The sequence below is a fragment of the Suricata suricatta genome, chromosome 13 (assembly GCF_006229205.1).
Source record: "Suricata suricatta isolate VVHF042 chromosome 13, meerkat_22Aug2017_6uvM2_HiC, whole genome shotgun sequence".
NCBI lineage: Eukaryota > Metazoa > Chordata > Mammalia > Carnivora > Herpestidae > Suricata > Suricata suricatta.
In genome coordinates this window covers 26,066,556-26,089,040 of record NC_043712.1, presented here as the reverse complement: position 1 = coordinate 26,089,040, position 22,485 = coordinate 26,066,556, and the positions used below count along the sequence as shown (strand labels likewise).

The 22,485-nt window shown below is 38.7% G+C and overlaps 1 protein-coding gene across 4 annotated transcripts in view; it reads left to right on the top strand.

Moving 5' to 3' along the window:
* Positions 1–22,485, top strand: part of FKTN (fukutin) — a 94,973-nt gene that overhangs the window by 13,520 nt on the left and 58,968 nt on the right. For 3 of the 4 annotated variants that reach the window (XM_029921108.1, XM_029921107.1, XM_029921106.1), the window contains exons 3-6: positions 8,972–9,031; positions 13,231–13,434; positions 21,045–21,322; positions 21,955–22,087. In XM_029921108.1, the coding sequence (XP_029776968.1) occupies positions 8,972–9,031; positions 13,231–13,434; positions 21,045–21,322; positions 21,955–22,087 (675 nt within the window). Of the gene's footprint in view, positions 1–8,971; positions 9,032–13,230; positions 13,435–21,044; positions 21,323–21,954; positions 22,088–22,485 lie in introns of those variants that run through there. The other variant, XM_029921109.1, reaches the window with a different exon arrangement.

The following is a 22,485-nucleotide window of genomic DNA, read 5'->3' as shown; positions in this document are numbered from 1 at the left end:
GAACTCAGAATTTTGTAAACTTTGTTTCCTGATGATATCTGAATTGCATTTCTCATTTGTTCATTGTTCTCAATTGTAGGATATTCTTAGAAAATTCACACAAAATGACTTCTAGTTCAATTAAAGTTGTTTGATTCATTAGCAGAAGAGTAGAGAATAGTAACCTTGATTAGCACTAACTTACACATCAGCAGCATCAACATAAAAACCATGATTTTAGGGGCCCCTGGGTGGATTGGTCGGTTAAGCATCTGACTTCAGCTCAGGTCATGATGTCACGGTTCGTGCATTCAAGCTCTGCATAGGGCTCTCTGCTGCCCGTACAGAGCCCACTTCGGATCCTCTGTCTCCTTTTTTTCTCTGCCCCTTTCTGCATGCGCAGGATAAATAAAATGAATAAAGCATTAAGAAAAAACCAACCATGATTTTAGGTCATGTTTGAAATACAAGTCAATTCAGAAAGACACTGAAATTGTGTTAAAGCCAGGGCAATAATGAAAAGCTGGTTTTATCTGTGATCACAACCTGCTGCAGTAAATGCCTGTAGTAGTAAATGTCAAGGACTGCAGGCTCTTCGGGAGAATACTCCAATATTTATCAGTGGTTAGGGAAGAAGGATTATTGATATCTCGGAGTTAAGGAGGCCTACTATTTTTTCCAAGATTTTATTTAAATTCAACTTAGTTAACATGTAGTGTAGTACTGATTTTAGGAGTAGAATTTAGTGATTCATAGATTACATAGAATGCCTAGAGCTCATCCCAACAAGTGCCCTCCTTAATGCCCATCACCCATGTTGCCCATCCTCCCACCAACCTTCCTTCCAGAAATTCTGTTCCCTACAGTTAAGTTTCTTATGCTTTGCGTCCCTCTCTGTTTTTGTCTTATTTTTCCTTCCCTTCCCCTATGTTCATCTGTTTTGTTCCTTAAATTCCACATGAGTGAAATCATGGTATTTGTCTTTCTCTAATGGACTTATTTCAGTTAGCATAGTTTCATCTACGTTGTTGCAAATGGGAGGATTTCATTTTTTTTGATATTATATTCCATTGTGTGTGTGTGTGTGTGTGTGTACACCATACCTTCTTCATCCATCAGTCAGTGGACATTGGGGTGCTTTCCATAATTTGGCTATTGTTGATAGTGCTACTATAAACATTGGCGGGCATGTGCCCCTTGGAATCAGTATTTTTGTATCCTTTGAATAAATACCTAGTAGTGCAATTGCTGGATTATAGGATAGCTCTATATTTAACTTTTTGAGAAACCTCCACACTCTTTCCCGGAGTGGCTACACCAGTTTGCATTTCCACCAGCAGTGAAGGAGGCCTACTTTGGGCCATTTCTAGGGCCTCACCACAGAATTTCTTTTGGCCCTCGCTGGTTAGACAAGTTTAGCCTTTCTATGATCTCCTAAGTGAGGTCTGAATAATCTAGGTATTTGATAGCATTGAAATAAGGAATTTGTATGTTATATCTATCGGGTCAGCCAAAACTCCATAGATGGGTGGAGTTGAATCTTCAGATTCTTGAACAACCCTCTAGATCTTTGAAATACAAACCCTTACAGGCCTTTGAAATGCAAACTCTTGGGTGATGGCCTTGTGAGCAGTATCTGTGAGCTTCACCTTTCAGGTAATTGGCTGGCAGTTTACATCACAAAGGAAAGAGTGCCTCTAGGACCCCCTATGGAATGTCAGCTGTTCCCTTTTTTTTGTTTTGTTTTGTTTTTTTTACTGCACCAACCTGGACCATCTGATTTTAATTCTGTGTGCTCCTTCAATCAGTATTTTGTGATTATGTGTTCTATACTGGGCACTCTGCAGGAATACAGAGATACATAGAGCACAGGTCCTACTCTCAAGGAACTCATAATTTGGTATAAGTGGCAACAGCATTAATTCATGAGTTTGGAGCCTAGATAATCCTGAGTCTGACCCCTCCTTTGGTTGTGTGTCTTACAGCAAGCAAGTCACGTAACTTCTTTAAGCCTCAGTTTCTTTAAGTGGAGCTACTAGCAGCTCTACTGGTTGAGACAATGTACGTAATGTGTCTCACTTAGTGTTTGACATACGGTGGATACTCAGCAGGTGGTAGCTGTTAATAGCTTATACATTCTAGTCCTTTCAAGGCTTATGTTGCTGCTTGATCAGTAAAATCGTATTTAATTATTACAGGTTTCTCATTTATCATGTTTTTGTAAATGAGTTATCTTGGGCTCAGATATAAGTTTAGCTTCTTGCTGAAGATTGCCAAGTTCAGGTCCCAAAACTTGTGTCCTCACTCATAGAGCTAGTCCCACATGTAGATACAAGTATGTTCAAACAGAATACCGTTAACATTGATAAGATTCAAGATGAGATGGCTTTCAGGTCTGAATCACAATAGAAAATTATAAAATATTGCTGCCTCGGTGTAATGAAGACAAAGCCCGTGAACTGTGTTTGTATAAAGCACTGGGTAAACCAAAACTTAATGATGTCCTTGACTTAGACCTGTAAGCAGCACCCAGAACCTGCAGTATTCAGCTATTCTTACTACCTAGAAAGCCACTTACAGTGTTCCTTGCTAGGATATCTTACTTTGCATTATATGTATTTTTTTGCCCCTTATGAGTATATTTATGTGTACACACATGCACACATACACTCGATACTGAATGGGGAGGAGGTCAAAACAGAAAAGACAAGAAGCGTCCTGGTGGCACTGGAACAGGGGAGGAGGAGGGACAAGGGAACATTTGTCCCTACTCTGGCTCCTACCAGTCACCTCCTAACAGAAGGTGAGCCTGAAGCTGGAAAAACAGGAAGTGCTTACTCTTTTAAAGGAAAGTGTCAAAGTGCAGTCATTTCTCTTTTTAAAAAGGCTTTTCCTTCTACTCTCTGCCCCCTGCCAAGACCCCCATCCCCTGAGCTGGCTGTCCTTAAGACTGGGGCAGGACAAGATGGTGGGGAGTGGCGTAAGGCTAAAGAGCTAAAGTGCCCAGAAGGGCTTCTACATAGTGACTGCTGGGCTCAGAGAGTGATCGATCGCCTTTGTGGTCCAGCTGGTCCTGCACGTGGGCAAACTTGACCAGCTCAGTTAGCTCCTGGAACTGCTGGTGTGTCTTACGGCTGGGCAGTGAGCCGCAGAGTGTGTTTGGTTAGAAGGCCAGGAGGGAGTTGGAAGGGGAGTTGGGATTTCAAGTTTGGCAACAGTCATTCACCATGAACAATTTCATATGCCATAATTAGAAATGGAAATTAATCTTATACCCATTTAGATCATGTGCAAAAAAGGTTTGAAATATTTTTGAGTTGGTCAGTTGCTTGCTAAGATCATCTAAGAGTCGTGATTTGTAAACAGTCTTTGATTACTGGCTAGTTCTGAATGATAATGTGTGGATCATTGCTGGAGGAAGAATATTCTATCTGATAATCTGATCTAGTATGGCACACTTTCATAAATGTTATTGTTCCCCTCTTCTTATCCTTTCCTCCACACACCCCCGCCCCCATTACCACCGTTGTTCAGGAGAATATGAATTTCTTCCATTAGAATTGAGGGCGCCTGGGTGGCTCAGTCAGTTAAGTGGCCAACTTCGACTCAGGTCATGATCTCGTGGGTTCGTTGGTTCGAGCCCCGCATTGGGCTCTGTGCTGACAGCTCAGAGCCTAGAGCCTGCTTCCAATTCTGTGTGTCTCTCTCTCTGCTCCTCCCCAACTCCTGCTCTGTGATTCTCTCTCAAAATTAAATAAACATTAAAAAAAAATACTTCGGTTTATCCCCAGACTTTACACTTTATAGGTTTTCTGGCCAAGCAGTTTGGCTTATTAATAAGCAAAGTTTTCCTACCGTCTCAGGTCATATTTATGAGTCCTGTGCCCTGAGAATTTCAGTGACTTGGGAGTAAGTAAGAGAGCAGTGCATCTACTATAAGAAAAGGCACTGAGATGCAAAAGGGGAATCTGCCTGGAAGATTGATGAATTTACCATGGTTAGTGTTTCTGATGCTTAGGATTACAAATTTGTAAACAATTGAAAAAGATCACTTATTGAAAACTTAAAATTTTTTGCTAAGTATTACTGTTTGATTCGCTATAGGCATGATTACTGATCATGCTAGATTAAGAATTCTTGTTTTTTGAGGCACCTGAGTGGCTCAGTCCGTTAAGTGCTCAACTTCAGCTTAGGTCATAGTCCCATGTTTCGTGAGCTTGAGCCCTGCATCGGGCTCTGTGCTGACAGTGCGGAGCCTGCTTCTTTCTCTCTGTCCCTCTCTCTCTGCCCCTCTCCTGCTAGCTCTCTCTGTCTCTCTCAAAATGAATAAACTTAAAAAAATATAAAGAATTGTTTTTTGGTTTCTGTAAGAAATGGATTGTTGGATATTCTTTCAAAAAATGAAAGGATTTTTCTTTAAATCTTCACCTCCTCCTGGAGCACCTGGGTGGCTCAGTCTGTTAAGTGGCTGACTTCAGCTCAGGTCATGATCTAACGGTTCGTGGGGCTCAGACTCTGTGCTGACCATTTGCTCAGAGCCTAGAGCATGCTTCTGTGTCTCCCTCTCTCTTTGACCGTCCCCAGCTCATGCTCTGTGTGTCTCTGTCAAAAATAAATTAATGTTAAAAAAAAATTTGAATCTTCACCTCCTGTATCCCAAATACTTTCTCTTTAATGGCATATCTTATTTTGACTCATTTATCAGTGACATTCAGTAGCCACGAGACTTTATCTACCCCTGCTTTTTGGCATTTGATTCCATCTTTCCATTTATTTATTCATTTCACTTAAATTTTTATTCTATAGGACTGTCTTTAGGCCTTTAAAAAGTTTTTTTTTTGAACCTCTTGATTTGATATAGCATTTCTTTTAGAACATTTAGTCATGTATTTGTCGGGTGTTTGTTGAGTACTTACTGTGTGCCCAAACACAATACCAGACTATGAGACGAAATGATGAGTCAGGTGTAATGCTTGACTATCTAGGAAGTCACAGACTGGGGAAATTTGGGGTTGAAGAGGAGAGGAGTTAAGAAATATATAAGCAAATGACAGTATAATATGTTACTTCTTTAAAGCACATCTCATGAACCTTACTCTGTCTACTAGTTATAGTTTAAGAACTCGTCTTTAGTCTCTAGTCTTTGTAATCCTCTTCTGTATAGCTGACACAGTTATTTTTCTTAATATCTGATCAAGTTATTCTCTGCACAGCATCCCTATGGAGTAAGATCCAATTTCTTACCATGGTACGGTGGGTAGTCTCCGTTTGCCCCCCACATCTCGTCTTTAATTGTCTGGGTCTCAATGAGTTGACCTCTATGGACTGCATTAGCTGAGCTCCCTTGCCTTTTCTAGCTGAGGCCAGCCATTGGGCAACATCATCTGGAGACTGAAGACCTGGAGAAAAGAGTGGTCACAGGTTATTTATTCTCTTCGTTCTCTATTTGTAGGATCATTGCTTGATAGGGACTGCCTTCCTCCTTTACAGCTGTAGTTGTGGCTGGTTGCCAGCAACTATACGTCACGAGAGGTAGATTAACCATTACACTAAATGAAATTTACTTATTTATTTAAAAATGTTTTCTTTATTTTTGAGAGAGAGAGAGAAAGAGTGCATGTGCACATGAGAGGAGGATGAGGGGCAGAGAGAGAGAGAGGAGGAGACAGAATCCTAAGCACAGAGCCTGATGCAAAGCTTTTTCTCACAAAATGTGAGATCATGACCTGAGCCGAAATCAAGAGTCGGACACCACCCAGGTGCCCCCAGATAAATGAAATTTAAACTATAAGCACCCTCACTTCCAAGGCCCTTGAAGGAATCTTAGGAATATGTTACAAAGCTATATATTTTGGTAAAGTTTGCAAAAGATATTTTTGCATTCTTTTTCTTAAATGGACCACCAAAATTGTATAATTTTCAGCCCCTATGGAACTGTGTCCTTTTATGTCCTTATCCTTGAGCCTTCGAGCTTAGGTAATAAGTGCAGTTTGTAGGGGATGAAAATCTGCTGAATAACCTACTTTAGAAAGGCTATTATTGATTATTTAATGGATGAAATAAAATTTTTAAGTTGGTTTCTTTTTTTTTATGGTTTTTATTTATTTTTGAGAAACAGAGACAGTGCGAGCAGGGGAGGGTCAGAGAGAGAGGGAGACACAGAATCTGAAACAGGCTCCAGGCTCTGAGCTAGCTGTTAGCACAGAGCCCGACATGGGGCTCGAACCCATGAACCGTGAGATCATGACCTGAGCCAAAGCCGACGCTTAGCTACTGAGCTACCCAGGTGCCCCTTTAAGTTGGTTTCTTAAGGTGAGTATAAATTTTCCAGGTGAAGAAGGATAGAAAGGCCATTATAATAGAGAAAACAGGGGTGCTTGTGTTGCTCAGTTGGTTAAGCGCCTGACCCTTGATTTTGGCTCAGGTCATGATCTCACAGTTTTGTGAATTCTAACCCTACATCAGGCTCTGTGCTGACCCTGAAGAGCCTGCCTGGGACTCTTTCAATCAATCAATCAATCAATCCCTCTCTCTCTCTCTCTCTCTCTCTCTCTCTCCCCACCGCTTCCCTCCTCATGCTCTCCCTGTCTCTCTCAAAATAAATAGACTTTAAAAAATTACTTTAAAAATAAAGGAAACAGCCTATTTGAAGAGAATGAGCTACATGGATATGTAGAAGAGGAGCATACTACCTAGAGATCAAAAGAAGCACAAAGGTCCCAAGGCAGGAACATGCCTGGCAGTTTTAAGAACAGTGAAAAGAGCAATATGGCTGTAGAGAAGTGAAAGAGAGGAAGGGCCTTGTAAACCATAGGACTAATGCTTTTATTCTGAATGATATTGGGAACCATAGGAAAGTTTTGAGCTGATATGTGACATGATCTGATGTTTTTTTTAACAAGTAGCATGGATGCTTTGTTAAGAATAGATTGTAGGGTCAAGGGCTAAAACAGACTAGTTAGAAGGCTATTCTAATTTTTTAATGTTTTATTTATTTTTGAGAGAGAGAGAAAGTGAGAGCGTGAGTAGGGGAGGGTCAGAGAGAGAGGGAGACACAGAATCCAAAGACTGGCTCCAGGTTCTGAGCTAGCTGTCAGCACAGAGCCCAACACGGGGCTCAAACCCACAAACTGTAAGATCATGACCTGAGCCGAAGTCAGATGCTTTACGACTGAGCCACCCCAGGTACCCCATAGAAGGCTATTCTAATAATATACATCATTTACAGCAATTGCTTGGACAGGGAACTAATGGTAGAAAGTAGAGGTGCCAGATTTTGTTCATGGGCTAGATGTGGGGTATAAAAGACCTAAAAGTCTCATGGTCTGAGTTTTTAGGGCCTCTCATACATCAGGGAGGTGGAAGAACTAGCCAGTGAGAACAAGAAGGAGCAGCCAGAGAGAAATAACAGGAAAACCAGAAGTGTGGGATTCTGAGAGCCACACATCTGAAGTGTTTGAGACAGAAGCAATCAACAATTCTTGATAGATCAAATAAGACAAGGAGTAGTAATTCACCATTGGATTTAGTAATATGGTGGTCATTGGTGATCTTGATGAATAGTTGGCAGAGTAAATTTAAACTCATGAGCTTAGGAGGGGAGAGGATGCAATAAGAACAGACAACCCATTAGGGGTTTTGCTTAAGGGGGTAAAATTGTTAGGAAAGGTCAGGAGGGTTATTGTTTGTTTTAAGATAGAAATAATATCATGTTTATATACTGATGGGAATGATCCAGCAGAGAAAACAAACAGCTCAGCTCAGCAATTTAGTCTAATAAACTCATGGAGGGCTATAATGAGCAACATGGACTATGTTACAGAGTTTGCAGTCTCTTGACAAGGATGAAGATTATTACAAAGCTGTCTCTTTGTAGTTGGTTCTCAAATACCCCCTGCTATTAAAATGTTATTGTGTAAGTTGCAGAGCTTATGAAGAGAGACCACTTCTGGCTTTGCCTTAATTACTCAGGATATCTCTTCCTCTTTTCTGCTTTCCTTCCCTCCATTTAGCAAACCATAATTAAGCATTTATTGATTACCAAGCACTGTGCTAGGCCCTGGCAATATAAAGAAGGATTGGACTTGGTCCCTGCCCTTGAGTTTGCGTTTAGTGGAGAGATGAGTCTCCTTTTTATTTATTTATTTATTTATTTTTTAGTGTGATGAGTTTTTGTTGGTTTTTTTTTTTTTTTTTTTGAGAGAGAGAGAGTGGGGGAGGGATAGAGAGAGAGTGAGACAGAGAATCCCAAGTGGTCTCTAAACTGACAGCATTGAGCCCCATGCAGGACTCAAACTCAAAACTCACGATCATGACCTGAGCCAAAGTCAGACACTCAACCCACTCAGCCTCCCAGGTGCCCCAAGTGTCCTTTTTAGAAACTGGGGCCATATTTCACTTTTAGGGTAAGGCATTCTTCTTGTTCTTTAGTATCCTCCCATCTCTATCTTCTATGTAAAGAACATTTTCAAGGCATAAGAAACCTCTTTGGATCTTCTTTGAGCTTGAAACTTTTCTCCTATTGTCTCTAGACCATCAAGACATTCTTTTTTCCTGTTACTTTCAAAGTCTTTTGGAGCTTATCAGATGAAAACTGATAATGCTTTCTTCCTTCTGATTCTCTAGACCTGACTTTTCTTTTAATTTTTAGTTTTTATTGGAGTATAGTTCACACACAATGTTACATTAGTTTCAAGTATACAACATGTGACTCAACAGTTACGCTATGCTTACCACAAGCGTAGCTCCCATCTGTCATACAACTGTACTACGGTACCATTGACTGTCTTCCCTGTGCTGTACCTTTTATCCCTGTGGCTTATCCATTCCATAGCCGGGAGCCCGTATCTCCCATTCCCTTTAACTCATTTTGCCCATCCCCGTCACCCTCTCCCCTCCGGCAACCACTAGTTTGGTCTCTGGTGAAATAAGTGAAATAAGACAGAGAAAGATAGCTTTGAATTTATTAAAATATTTATTGTTATCTTCTTAGAATGGAGCTGGTGTATCAAAATCTAAAGGAAGCCGAATCGGATTTGATAGCACACAATGGGTATGTACGATAAGTATGAAATTCCTCATTTACAGTGTTCATTTAGTTCATTTGTTTATGTACTCAGTAAGTATTTGTTGAGTGATGACATTGATAATAGCTACCTTGGTGGCCAGTGGGAGTAGTTGTTGGAGCGGAAGAGGTAAGTCCTGTGTCAAGTGCTTTACATGCAGCATCTCATGTAGTCCTTATGGAAACTTCATGAGGTCAGTACATATTGGTAGCCTCAGTTCACTTAGAGGGTTTAAGATTAGTTGGCTAATAAGCTGTTGGCTGAGTCCACATTCTAACTATTTGCCTTCAGAGTCCTCATTCACTGAACCATGGTACATCCCCAAATAAAAAAGTATGTGAATCAGAATTGAACTATGAATAAGGAAAAATAATGATTAGGAATAAAAATCTCTTCAACATGTTTCCTTTTCAAGATGAGGAAAACTAGGAGTATGTACAATATATCCCTGTTTGGGTTTATAAATTTCAGAGCCTCTACATTTACAAAATTTTTTTCTTACCTTTTTGCTAACCAAATTTAGAATGGAAAGCAATGTTAGGTAACTAGTTACTAATAAAAAATTATATTTATCCTATTAGGGTACATTTTGGATATGACCAATTATTTCCTGGGGATGCACTTCAGTCTTTGGCCTCTCCAGAGAGAGGAGACAGAGAATCTCAAGCTGACAGCACAGAGCCTGATGTGGGGCTCAAACCCACAAACTATGAGATCATGACCTGAGCCGAAGTCAAGGGTCAGACACTTAACCCAGGCACCCCTAGTCTTTGGCTTCTCTTTAACCAGAGACATGAAGCTTTAGATTGGAAGTGGGTTTTCAAAATTATGAAGCAGCAATAAAGGTGATAATTTTAGGCCATTGCAGGCACCAGTTGGTTTTGAACCTGTGTAACAAGTAAATCTGGGATATCCTATACCAGGTTCCTCAACTATGAAGTATTAGGGTAAACTTTTAATTTATTAAACATACGGATGTTTGAACTTAGGATAGTCTGAGGGGAGTGGAAAGCCCCAAATTTTTCATTCAGGGAAGGATCCTTGAGGTGGGAGAAAATAATGGAATTTTTTTTTTTAAAGGATTTACTTTCAGGGTGCCTGATGGCTCAGTTGGTTACCTGTCTGACTCTTAATTTTGGCTCAGGTCACGATCTCAAGCCTGTGCGTCAGGCTTGTCAGCAGGGATTGTCTCTTCCTCAGTCTCTGCTCCTTCCCCATTCCTCTGTCTCTCAAAATAAATAAATAAATGGGTTTACTTTCAAGATAAGAGAGCAAAAATGAAAGAGCAGCTCACTACATCCAGTGGGTTTTCTTTGTTAGTTACATTGCAGGGTACTAAGAATCACTCTTAGACATTTGCAGAATCACATCAAAGGAGAAAAGTACTAAAGTACTTTTGTTCTAGAATTTCAGAAGGAAGGAAAGGCAAAACCCAATCAGCAATGGAATACTGAGCCCTGACAAAATTTTAGAATGAGTCATTAAACAAATGATTTGAGAGTACTTAGGAAATGAAATGATGATTATTAGGAGCTAGCCTTTCACCGAGAACAGGAGCTGCCAGGCCCTTCTAGATGAACAGGTTTATAGTCTCCGTGGACCCTGTTTTCAACAAGACATTTTTCTTTCTTGTGAACAAAATGAATTACTGAAGGTCAGATGTTTGATTTAAAATTAATTAGATTTAGAGTCAGTTGGATATCTGTTTCCAGGGAGTATTGATGATTGCACTGATGACAATATGGAAGGCGTATTTAGAAGGTGACTTATAGAATCTCTCTAGACCCTGCCCTAATCTATATTGATGTCAATAATTGTAATGAAGCAGTTAATGTGTTCATCATGTTTGCATTTCAAAGTAAGCTGAACGAGAATTATTCAATATTTAAAAGCCCCTTATGTGTGCCAGTGTCTGTCATTTCATCATCTTTCGTCCAGAATCATTTTTTTTTTTTATTCTCCTGGTATAAAGCACAGAAAGCAACAACCATAAAAGAAAAATAAATTGATAAATTAGAATATCAAAATTTAAGACTTCTGTTCCTCAAAAGACACCACTAAGAAGATGAATAGAAATGCCATAGAGTAGGAAATATTACAAAACATGTCTCTGACACAACATGGGTATCAAGAATTAATAAAGAACTCCTAAACTCAAAAGCAGATATTTTGGTTCATATTCTTTATCAAACTGAGAAAGTAGCCTGGGCCTAGTTTGCTGACACGATTTAATCATCAAGTAAAATAGGTGTTGAATTTTATCAAATACTTTTTATGTGTTGAAATTTTCATAAGGTTTCCCCCTTTATTGTGTTGATATGGTAAATTTCATTGATTGATTTTCAAATGTTAAACTAACCTTTCATTTTGGGGATAAACTCTCCTTGGTTGGGATATTTACTTTTTTTCGGTCTTTTTTTTAAACTACTGGAATTAATTTTCTAGTATGTTGTTCAGTATAATTGCATCAATGTTCGTGTGGGATTGTGGTCTTTAATTTTATTTTTTTGTAATGTTTTTGTTAGGTGTGTTGTTATCAGGACTACACTGGCCTCATACAATGGTTAGGCAGAATTCCTCCTGCTTAGTTTTCTGAAAGAGTTTTTGTACAATTGGTATTACTCCTTAAATCTTTGATAGAATTCACCTGCGAACCATCTGAGTGTGGCGTTTTTATTTGCTGATGCTACTGTTTTGATGACAGGTTAGATAAATACATAAATAAACTAATAAATAAAACATATGAATATAGAACAAATATATGTAAATACATAACATATATAAAAACTCAATTTTGTTCAAAGGTATAGGGCAATTCAGAGTTTCTGTTCCATCTTGTGATCGTTTGTTAATTGTGTTTTTAAGACATTTGTTAATTTCATCTAAGTTATTGAATCTTTTGACATAAAGTTGTTTTTCTAACTAGCTTTTTACTTAAAGCTGTTTCTCCCTCTAAGAGATAATAAACTCTAGAACAGAGATTATAGTCTTGGTCAGAATATTAAAATTTTCTTTGGTTTTTTTTGTATTTGCATCCTCTCCCCTAAAAACAAATGGTAAGAGACTTATTCCTACCTTTATCTCATATTTTTCTATCTTTAAAATTCTTCTTTTTTTTTTTAGTTTATTTACTTATGAGAGATAGAGGCAGCATGAGTGAGGGAGGTGCAGAGAGAGAGGGAGATACAGAATCTGAAACAGGTTCCAGGCTCCAAGCTGTTAGCACAGAGCCTGATGCAGGGCTCGAACCCACAGCACGTGAGATCATGACCTGAACCAAAGTCAGACGCCCAGCCAACTGAGCCATCCAGGCACCCATCTTTAAAATTCTTAATATCCTTATTTATTTATTATCTTATGTTTTGATGTATTTCTTCAGATTTTGGTAATAAGAGTTTATCCTTAATTCTATGAGGCACCTTTTTGATGCCTTTGAAATCATTACTTCCATTAAAATATTCTTTTAACCAATGATGTTATTCTATTGATCTTTGCTGCCCTTGGTGTTACTTACTCTTGAGTGTGATTATTGTGTTTCCATTATAATTTTGAAATTAATTTTTTCAGTAGGGGACTCTCCTTATTGCCCAACAGAATTATATTTTAAAATATAACATGTTATTAGAAAATCAAACTGTATATGGGAATAGTTAAGCAGGCAATATATTTTAGTTTGAATCTTTTGCTTATAAGGATTATTAAACAGTGTAAGAAATATGAAGAAAAGTGGCACATATGATTGATTTTGAATTTGAAAAGGTTGACATGACTGATTTTTAAAATCTGACAGACTAGTATTTCCTCTCCCACTTTGGTTTAAAAAGATGTAGCTAATACCAAGGGAATAATTTATAAGCCCAAAGTTTCCATCTCAGATATGACTTCCCCTAATGAAGATTCTGTTATTCTTTTGATGGACAGTTACTTAATAGCTTACTGTTCTGTACTTTATAGTATGTTGCATATTTTTATTACAGCACATTTTACCTTGCATTGTACATATTTGTTCCTGTTCCTCAGTAGATTGGATACATCTTGAGGGCTTATTTGTTTAATACAATGATAAGCATGCTATCTATTGAGTAAACATTCTATATATTCTTATAAAATCAATGACTAAAATTTTAATAAGGTAGATTGCTGTATTGGTTGAGCAGAATAAAGGGTTTCTTTTCCTCTCAAACAGCGTGCAGTTAAAAAGTTTATTATGCTAACATCCAGCCAGAATGTGCCAGTGTTCCTTATTGATCCTTTGATTCTGGAATTGATTAATAAAGACTTTGAACAAGTCAAAAACACTTCTCATGGCTCCACTTCAGAATGCAAGTTCTTCTGTGTTCCGAGAGACTTCACTGCATTTGCCCTGCGATATCACCTGTGGAAGAATGAGGTAAGGTGATTTGCTTTCAGAAAACAGACTGTGTCTTTCCCAAACCAGCATGAGATTAAACCAGCTTACAATGTAAAACTTTTCAAAAAAATCTTTAAAACTTTTTATAAATTGTATTGGGAATATTTTCAGCTGTAAGTAACAGGAGACAATAATGGCCTAAGCAAATTAGGGGGCTTATTTTTGAGTAACCAGAGTGAAAGATTGGTGCTGTTGGTGTTAGTTCATCGGCCCACTGACGTCAGGGCTGGCATCACTGAATGTCTGTCTGTCTTTTCTCATCGTTGCAAGACAACGATCCTGGTTCTGAAGCATGATTTCCATGTTCAAGGGAGGAAGGTGAGAGGAAAGGATGGTGATGCTATGTGTCCTTGGAAGCAAACATTTTCTCAGAAGTGTCTAGTAAACAGCTTCCAGGTCACTGTCCAGAACTAGACTCACATGTCTTCTTGTTGTGAAGGAGGCAAAAAAGAGGTGTTTGGCACTTTCATCAGTGTAGGCAGGCAAGTAGAAAGGGATTTGGTGATGAATTTTCAGTATCTGCTAAATAAGGTCGATATGAGGGCAGTATCACTACTTTCCACTTGTAAGGGTACGGTATTGTTTGCTACTCAAATGGAGTGCGCTTCTTAAGTGTATCCCCAAAATTCAAGCTTCTGTTTCCATCCTGCTTAGTAGTGATAAGGCAAAAGTCAACCAAACATGCCAAAAATCTGCTTCCTTCTTTATCTAGAATACCTCTAACTACCCAGCTTCACTATTTTTAATTCTGAGGAGTTATCCAAGTAAGAGTAAGAAAATTATTCTCAGACTAAATGAATTTAACTAGCTAGTCAGCAACCCACTGTAATCTGTTTAGTCGGGTCCGACTGGGATAAGTAGGTTTCTGCCCCCGGGGCGAAGGTGGGAACTTAGGTTCCATAAATTTTCTGCTTCTGTGTTTTTAATATTTCATATTTAGTTTCCAAATTATGAGAATTTAGCTGATACCATTCTGTCTCCATATACACACAATAAACACTGTCTTCTCCCATCATCATTAAATCACATTTTATAGTTAAATTAGTAGTCCGTGTTGACCTTATGAATATATAATCAGATGGATGCTACCTAGTTTAATCTTACCATATTCCTTATACAACTTTCTTCTCCTGTTTTGTTTGCTGGTTTTCTGTATATCTGTCAATTAGCTACATATAAATTGCAACAGAAGCATAAAACTATGTTTTATAATCCAACACATCAGGTAATCTCTAAGTTCCGTTTCTTTGCCCTTAGAGACATCCCTTCCAGAGCTTTTGCTCATTTTGCCTTAATACAGACTGACATGCTGCACATATATTGTTCTGTAAATCCCTTCACAACATTTTAGGAATTCCTTTCTGAGAACAGGTAAATGGGAGGTTGAAACCTTGCATATCTGAAAATGTTTTTTTGTAAATTTTTAATGTTCTTATTTATTTTTGAGAGAGAGAAAGAAAGTGTGAACAGAGGAGGGTCAGAGAGAGAGGGAGACATAGAATCTGAAAACAGACTCCGGGCTCTGAGCTAGCTGTCAGCACAGAATCTGACATGGGGCTCGAACCCACAAACCGTGAGATCATGACCTGAGCCGAAGTCGGATGCTTACCCGACTGAGACACCCAGGTGCCCCTGAAAATGTTTCCTTTTTTTTTTAAATAGTTTATTGTCAAATTGGTTTCCATACAACACCCCGTGCTCTTCCCCTAAGTGCCCTCCTCCATTACCACCACCTCTTCCCCCCGCCTCCCCTTTAACCCTCAGTTCGTTTTCAGCATTCAGTAGTCTCTCAGGTTTTGCGTCCCTCTTTCTCCCCAACTCTCTTTCCCTCTTCCCCTCCCCGTGGCCCTCCATTAGGTTTCTCCTGTTCTCCTGTCAGACCTATGAGTGCTTTTTACTTGCACGTTTGATTTCTAATTTGACTATACAGCAGTTAGCTTCAGCTGCAATCATGCTAAAATCATGCTAAAATTTAGTGGCTTACACGACAATCAGCTGTGTCATTTCATGATTCCGTGACAGTGATTTGGGTAGCATTTAGCTGGGCAGCTCTTCTCATCTCAGCTAAGCTCAGCTTCCAGTCAGCTAGGTAGCTCTGCTCTTGGACGGCTGGCCGATGGCCGTCAGATGGGGCAGCGGAGTACCTGGGCCCTGTGTCTTTTATATCATCCAGGCTAGTCAGAGAAAGCAGAAGCATGAAAGGTTTCTAGACATTGTTAAAATATTAAGATTTCTTATCCATGAACATAAACGTACCTCCTGTAATTTAATTGTCCTTTGATGAGCTTTGTTAGAATATTGTAATTTTTCTTACAGATTTTGCACATTAAATTTTTTTTAATATTTATTTTTGAGAGAGAGAGTGAGAGAGCACGAGTGTGAGAGAGAGCGCGTGCATGTGAATGGGGAGCGGCCAGAGAGAGAGGGAGACACATTCATCCGAAGCAGGCTCCAGGCTCCGAGCTGTCAGCACAGAGCCTGATACAGGCCTCAGACTCAGGAACCGTGAGATCATGACCTGAGCTGAAGTCAGACGCTTAACCAACTGAGCCACCCAGGTGCCCCAGATTTTGTACCTTTGTGATAAGATTTACTCTTTGCTATCTTAGAGTTTTGTGTGGGGTGGGGATGGGGTATGGGTAATGTGGATATTTTTCCTCTTCCTTTTCCAGTTCATTACTGTAAGTAACGAAAACGTGCATCCTGTTTCCCTGCTACTGCTCTGAACTCTGCACTCTCTAAAGTCCAAAGTCTCTTCCTCCCATTCTCCCTTTCTCACCCCCTTTCCCTCAATCTGTCTTTTTCTCTCTTTGAATGCAGATGGTTGTATTTTCTGCACAAAAAGGCAATTTAGTCTCTTCTATTCTCACCCTTACACCTAATTTCTTCTTCTTGTGTTATTGATTTAGGTAGGAACCCGCCATGATAGTACTGAATAAAAGTGTTTTTTCTTTCTGAAAGAAATAATTTTTTATTACTTGGATTTTGGGCCTCCAGAATTGATTCTCTCATTTTATCTTTGCTGTATGATTTTTCATTTCTTTTTCTAACCCTTTAACTTTTAAACAAAATCTTTAACAATGCCATTGATTTTTATCATATTCTTGCTCAAAATTCTCATATTTTTCTAAAAGTTTTATGTACTCTGTTTCTTAAAATAGGGTTCTTGTTTCATGGATGCAGTTTTGTCTTTTTCATTCTGTAGATTGTCATGTTTTGTGGTTTTTATTTAGGTTTTTTTTGTTCCTTTTTTTTTTTGCCCCCTGCTACATTTGTTTTTCTTTTTTTTTAAAGTAGTTTATTATCAAATTAGTTTCCATAGAACACCCAGTGCTCTTCCCCACAAGTGCCCTCCTCCATCACCACCACCTCTTTCCCCCCCTCCCTACATATGTTTTTCTAAATCCCTTCTTTTTGGGTGTTTTTTTTTTAAGTTATTTATTTAGTTAGCATGACAGGTTTTCTACAGAGTTGGTTGACCTTTGTTCATGTTTAAGAATGAGGCACTGAAAACAAGTTGGAAGCTTTTTGTTACGGCCATGCTTCATAAACTGGTGACTTTCACCAGAAGGTCAGAAGGCTATGCCAGCTTTTTCACTGACTCCTAAATGTCAGTATTTGTTGGCCATTCTTACTGGTCTCTTTCCTCATAGAAAAACACTACAATGCTTATAAACCTTCTCTACAAAGAGTATTTTATAATATTCCTTTATTTTCCCCAAATGAAGTTTATAAAAATTATATCCTGCCTACATACATAATCCCCTAAGTCAGTATAATGCCTTAACTATAATATAAATTAGAAATAAAAGGAAATGTGTATTTCAGCATGTAAATGCTCAGTCATGACTACACTGGAAAGCGTAATGAAGTAATTCAGATAGTTGCACTTTCCAGTAAGATCTTTGATGAATGTAATTAGCTTCAAATATAGGCTCATATTATGAATGATATTGTTAGTAATGTGGTTTTTTAAAACAGTGAGAAAGTTTCCAACAACAAAAAAGTAAAATTGCTCTCCTTTAACATGGCTATTGTATTCCTGGGAAGTAGAGCCCTCAGATACGGGACTATCTGCCAGAACATTTGAAATTATTCAGGACACAAGGCAGATCTTCATATTTCGGATTATAGGATGTCTAGTATTCTTGGTCTATGCCTCTAAATGCCAGTTGTGTCTTCCTCAAACATTATAATCAAAACTATGCCCACAAGTGTTTTAAATGTTTCTTGGATGCAGTATTACTTGCTTTGAGAACCAGTACTTTAATTTTTTTTATGTTTATTTATTTTTGAGAGAGAGAGACAGAGCACAAGTAGGGGAGGGGCAGAGGGAGATGGAGGCACAGAATCCAAAGCAGGCCCTAGGCTCCCAGCCATCAGCACAGAGCCCCATGCAGGGCTTGAACTCCCAACCTATGAGATCATGACCTGAGCTGAAGTTGGACGCTTAACTGACTGAGCCACCCAGGAACCCCTGAGAACCAGTTCTTGAGAAGAATGGAAATATGCCACAGTTGGCAACACTTATATGACCATAGTCAGTGGAGGAAGCAAAAGGTCAGTAATACCCAGAATAAGCACACAGGTTCACATTTGTCCTTCTTACCTATGACATCACACAGAGCCCTTGGATAGTCCTTCCTAAACATCTCCCAAGGTAGAGCTGATTAGAACACTAGATCTCATTATTGTAGACTTAATTTGCATATAATTATTCTTTATTATTATCATGACAATAAAGTGAACAAACAACTGCCAAAGGCAACTGGAAGTAGATTTCTACGGCACAGCCTTGACCTAGGCCTTTGCTCTGTTTGATAAGAGCAACTATTTTGTTCTGACTTTTCTCTCGTGATTATAAGATAAGCCATTTCAGAGTTCCACCTATTTTGTCAGTCAGTTTTTCTTCCCACAACCCGAGGTCCGATTCCCCTTTGAGGTCTGGCTGGCTTCTTAAACTTTTCCTGAATTTACCAAGTTATCATGCATTTCTTTCATCCTCTACCATGGATTCCTTCTCTGAATTGGCTACTCTCACTCTTAGTATTTTCCACTTCTTAAGCAGACCAAGTGAGAAAAATAAAAAGACGAGTCCCACAGTTGATCAATCTAATATTAGAATTAAGGTGAAATAGGATTTGCGAGGGTAAGTTGTATTAGATGCTGTTAAAAAAAATTCCTAAAATCTTGTTGACTTAGCACAAGAAAAGAGTAATTGTCTTTACCTAAGTACGTGGTGGATATTCTTGGTCAGAGATACTTCTGGATGTCTTTTCTCTAAACAGTGACTTAAGAATATAGGTTGTTTCATTTGTGTGGTTTTTCCACCTGGGAGTTCTTTGCTTCCCTAGATGCAGACAAAAGAGAGAAAGCATGGAAGACTTTATGACGATTGTAAAGCCAGGCCTGGAAGTGTTATATGATATTTCCATTCACATTCCTTGGGCCAGGGCACAGTCTAGTTCTGTATTCATAAAGGGGAGGAAAGTTGTCATTGCTAAGTTAGCATTCTCTACCAGTGTTAACACTTTCTCTCATATACGTGTATAAACAATATTAACAACAAATATCTACTGAGCACCTACTGGGTACTAGTCACTCTGTTGATTCCTATGGTTGAAGAACTTGCAATTTATTGATGGAGTTTATTTATTTATTTACATTTCTTTATTTTTGAGAGACAGAGACAGAGCACAAGAGGGAAGAGACAGAGAGAGAGAGGGAGACACAGAATCCAAAGCAGGCTCCAAGCTCTGAGCTGTCAGCACAGAGCCTGACGTGGGGCTTGAACCCATGCACCATGAGATCATGACTTGAGCTGAAGTTGGGCGCTTCACTGACTGAGCCACCCAGGCACCTCTATTGATACAGCTTAAACAGACCATTAAAAGGCAGTATAATCAATAATGTGATAGGGGTCTGTGTCTCTTATGAGAGCATGGGTGAGGATACAGCTAATCCAAATAACATTCAGAAGCAGTAAGGGATGTGAATAAAGTACTCTTGAAGAATGCTTATGAGTGCTGTGGCTTTTAAGACAAACTTACAGACACAGCTTCTTAATTTAATAATGTTGAAGTCTGATATTACCACCTAGAACTTTGTTTTCCTTAACTGTAGACTGTGTATGATAATACCTGCAGCACAATTGATGATCGCCAAAGTATAGGAAGAGCCCAAATGTCCATTAACAGATGAATGGATAAGAAGATGTGGTATATATAAACAATGAGGTATTACTCGGCAATCAAAAGAATGAAACCTTGCCATTTGCAGTGATGTGGATGGAACTAGAGGGTGTTACATGAAATTAGTCAGAGAAGGACAAATATCATATGACTTCACTCATAGGAGGACTTTAAGATACAAAACAGATGAACATAAGGGAATGGAAGCAAAAATAATATAAAAACAAGGAGGGGGACAAAACATAAGAGACTCTTAAATATAGAGAATGAACTAAGGGTTGCTGGTGGGGGAGTGGGTAAGGGCCTTAAGAAAGACACTTGTAGGGATGAGCACTGGGTGTTATACACAGGGGATGAATCACTGGAATTTACTCCTGAAACCATTATTGCACTATATGCTAACTAATCTGGATGTAAATTAAAAAATAAATAATTTTTTAAATTAAAAAAAATAATACCTTCCTTGATGACCTCAAGTAGATTCTGGGGGCATCAGATGAGCTAATGAATGTGAATGAGCTTCATACACGTCGTATGAATAGAGACTAGAGAGGTAGTATTAAGAACAGAAAGAACCTTGGATTTGGTTGGGTAAGACCTAAGTGCGGCAGTGGCTCTGCCTGTTACTTTGTTGCTGTTGTTTTAGACTTCTATGAGTCTGTTTTTCAATCTATCATACCTATGCTACTTATTCTATATGATAGGTGTCATATGTAAATGCAATAATGTTTATAAAAGTTCCTTGGAAATTGCAAAATCTATTAAAATCTCAGGTGTTCTCAATAATTTATATGCTTAATCATCCATAACACTGGTTGTTGATTTTAGGACTAATAATCTACCATATAGATTAATTTTATTACACGAGATTTATGCTATAACTAATGATGTTGGAAAATGGGCTTCGTTTTGTAGTATGGCTCCATTTTCTAATGGTTTGCAGCATGATGGACTTCTATTATAGCAGCAGTTTAAGGTGTTGGGATACAAAGTATGAGATGAAAGTACTGCCCTTTTGATGCACATTTGAAGATAGAGATTAATAGAAGTTAAATTGAAAATTTCAAGTTTATTTTAAGTGCTATCCTTATATTAACATTTGCATTATAGATGCTAACCAGAGAACACTGAAATGAGCATTCTTCTTCCCAGGAAGAAATTGATACTCATTTGCATAAAGGGTGTCTTTGAACATGTGTGCTGAGCTACGAAGTTTCCCTCTTTGGTATCCTTTGTTCTCCCACCACATTTCCCCTTGCCGCCCTTTGTTTGAAATCTTTGGGCAAAGAGCACATTAGCAGAAAAATAAGTATGGCTTGACTTAGTGTAAGAATCTCTTTAGTTTTGCTACCAGGTCTTGGTTTTAAATATTTAAGCTTGATGTTTCTTTGGTTTTAGGAGGGCTGGTTTCGGATAGCTGAAAATATGGGCTTTCAGTGCCTAAAGATCGAGAGCAGAGATCCCCGGCTGGATGGAATAGACTCACTCTTTGGAACTGAAATTCCTCTGCACTACATCTGCAGATTGGCTAGTCACGCCATCCACGTGGTGGTCTTTCATGAGAGGAGTGGCAACTACCTCTGGCATGGCCACTTACGACTCAAAGGACCCGTGGACCGGAAATTCGTTCCCTTCCGAAAGTTACAGTTTGGCCGTTACCCTGGAGCTTTTGACAGGTAAATTCAGGATATAAAGGGGAGTTCTGAACCCTGTATGAATTCTTACTCTTTTATTACATTTAAATCTAATACGTAATTCACACAAATCAGTTTTGAAATGTAAATCTTCAACAGCAAGAAACTCACGCATATGCATACTAGGAAATACATATAAGAATGTTCATAACAACATTGTTTTTATTCCCCCCAGACTTTGTGTATTCCTACTGTGAAGTATTGTAGAGCAGGGCCATGAATGGGTTAGTGCTCTGGGTAACAACGTACATGAGTCCCACAAATGTTGAGTGACAGAAGCAATGCATAAAACAATACAACTCTTGATTATATTCATAAAATGTGCAAACACAGGAGAAAGTATGTTCATGGATATGTGCTTACATAGTAAAAGTTGTCAAAAGGTACAAACTCCCAGTTATAAGTAAGTTCTGGGGATGTAATGGACAGTGCAGTGGCTATCGCTAATAGCGCCCCATTGTATATTTGATAGGTGCTGAGGGAGGAGATCTTAAAAAGTGGTAACTGAGGAAAATACGCTTCTGTTTAGCTTTTTTGCTTATGCCGCATGTTTTGAGGAGGCCGCGAGCTTTCTGTGTTAAGTCCTTATGAGAAATTGTCACTTTTGTTTTCAGGCCAGAGTTACAACAAATTACTGTTGATGGACTCGAAGTTCTCATTCCAAAAGATCCCATGCACTTTCTAGAAGAAATACCGCACTCTCGGTTTATTGAGTGTAGGTATAAGGAAGCTCGAGCATTCTTTCAGGTTAGAAATTATCAAATATTGTACTTTTTAAGTTAAAAGAGTTGTGTTTATTTTTAATATTTCCAGGTTTCTATAGGAAATCTATAGAAAATAGGTAAGAAGGGGCGCCTGGGTGGCTCAGTCGGTTAGGTGTCTGACTTCGACTCAGGTCATGATCTCATGGGCTGTGGGTTCGAGCCCCACGTCAGGCTTTGTGCTGACAGCTCGGATCCTGGAGTCTGCTTCGGGTTCTGTGTCTCCCTCTTTCTCTGCTGCTCCCCCGTTCACTCTCTGTCTGTCTCTCAAAATAAAATACATAAACATTTTTTTGTTAAAGAAAATAGGTAAGAAAACATCTTTTTTGATTCATTAATTTTTTCTAGATTGTTTAATTTTAATTTTTTTTTTTTGGAGAGTAA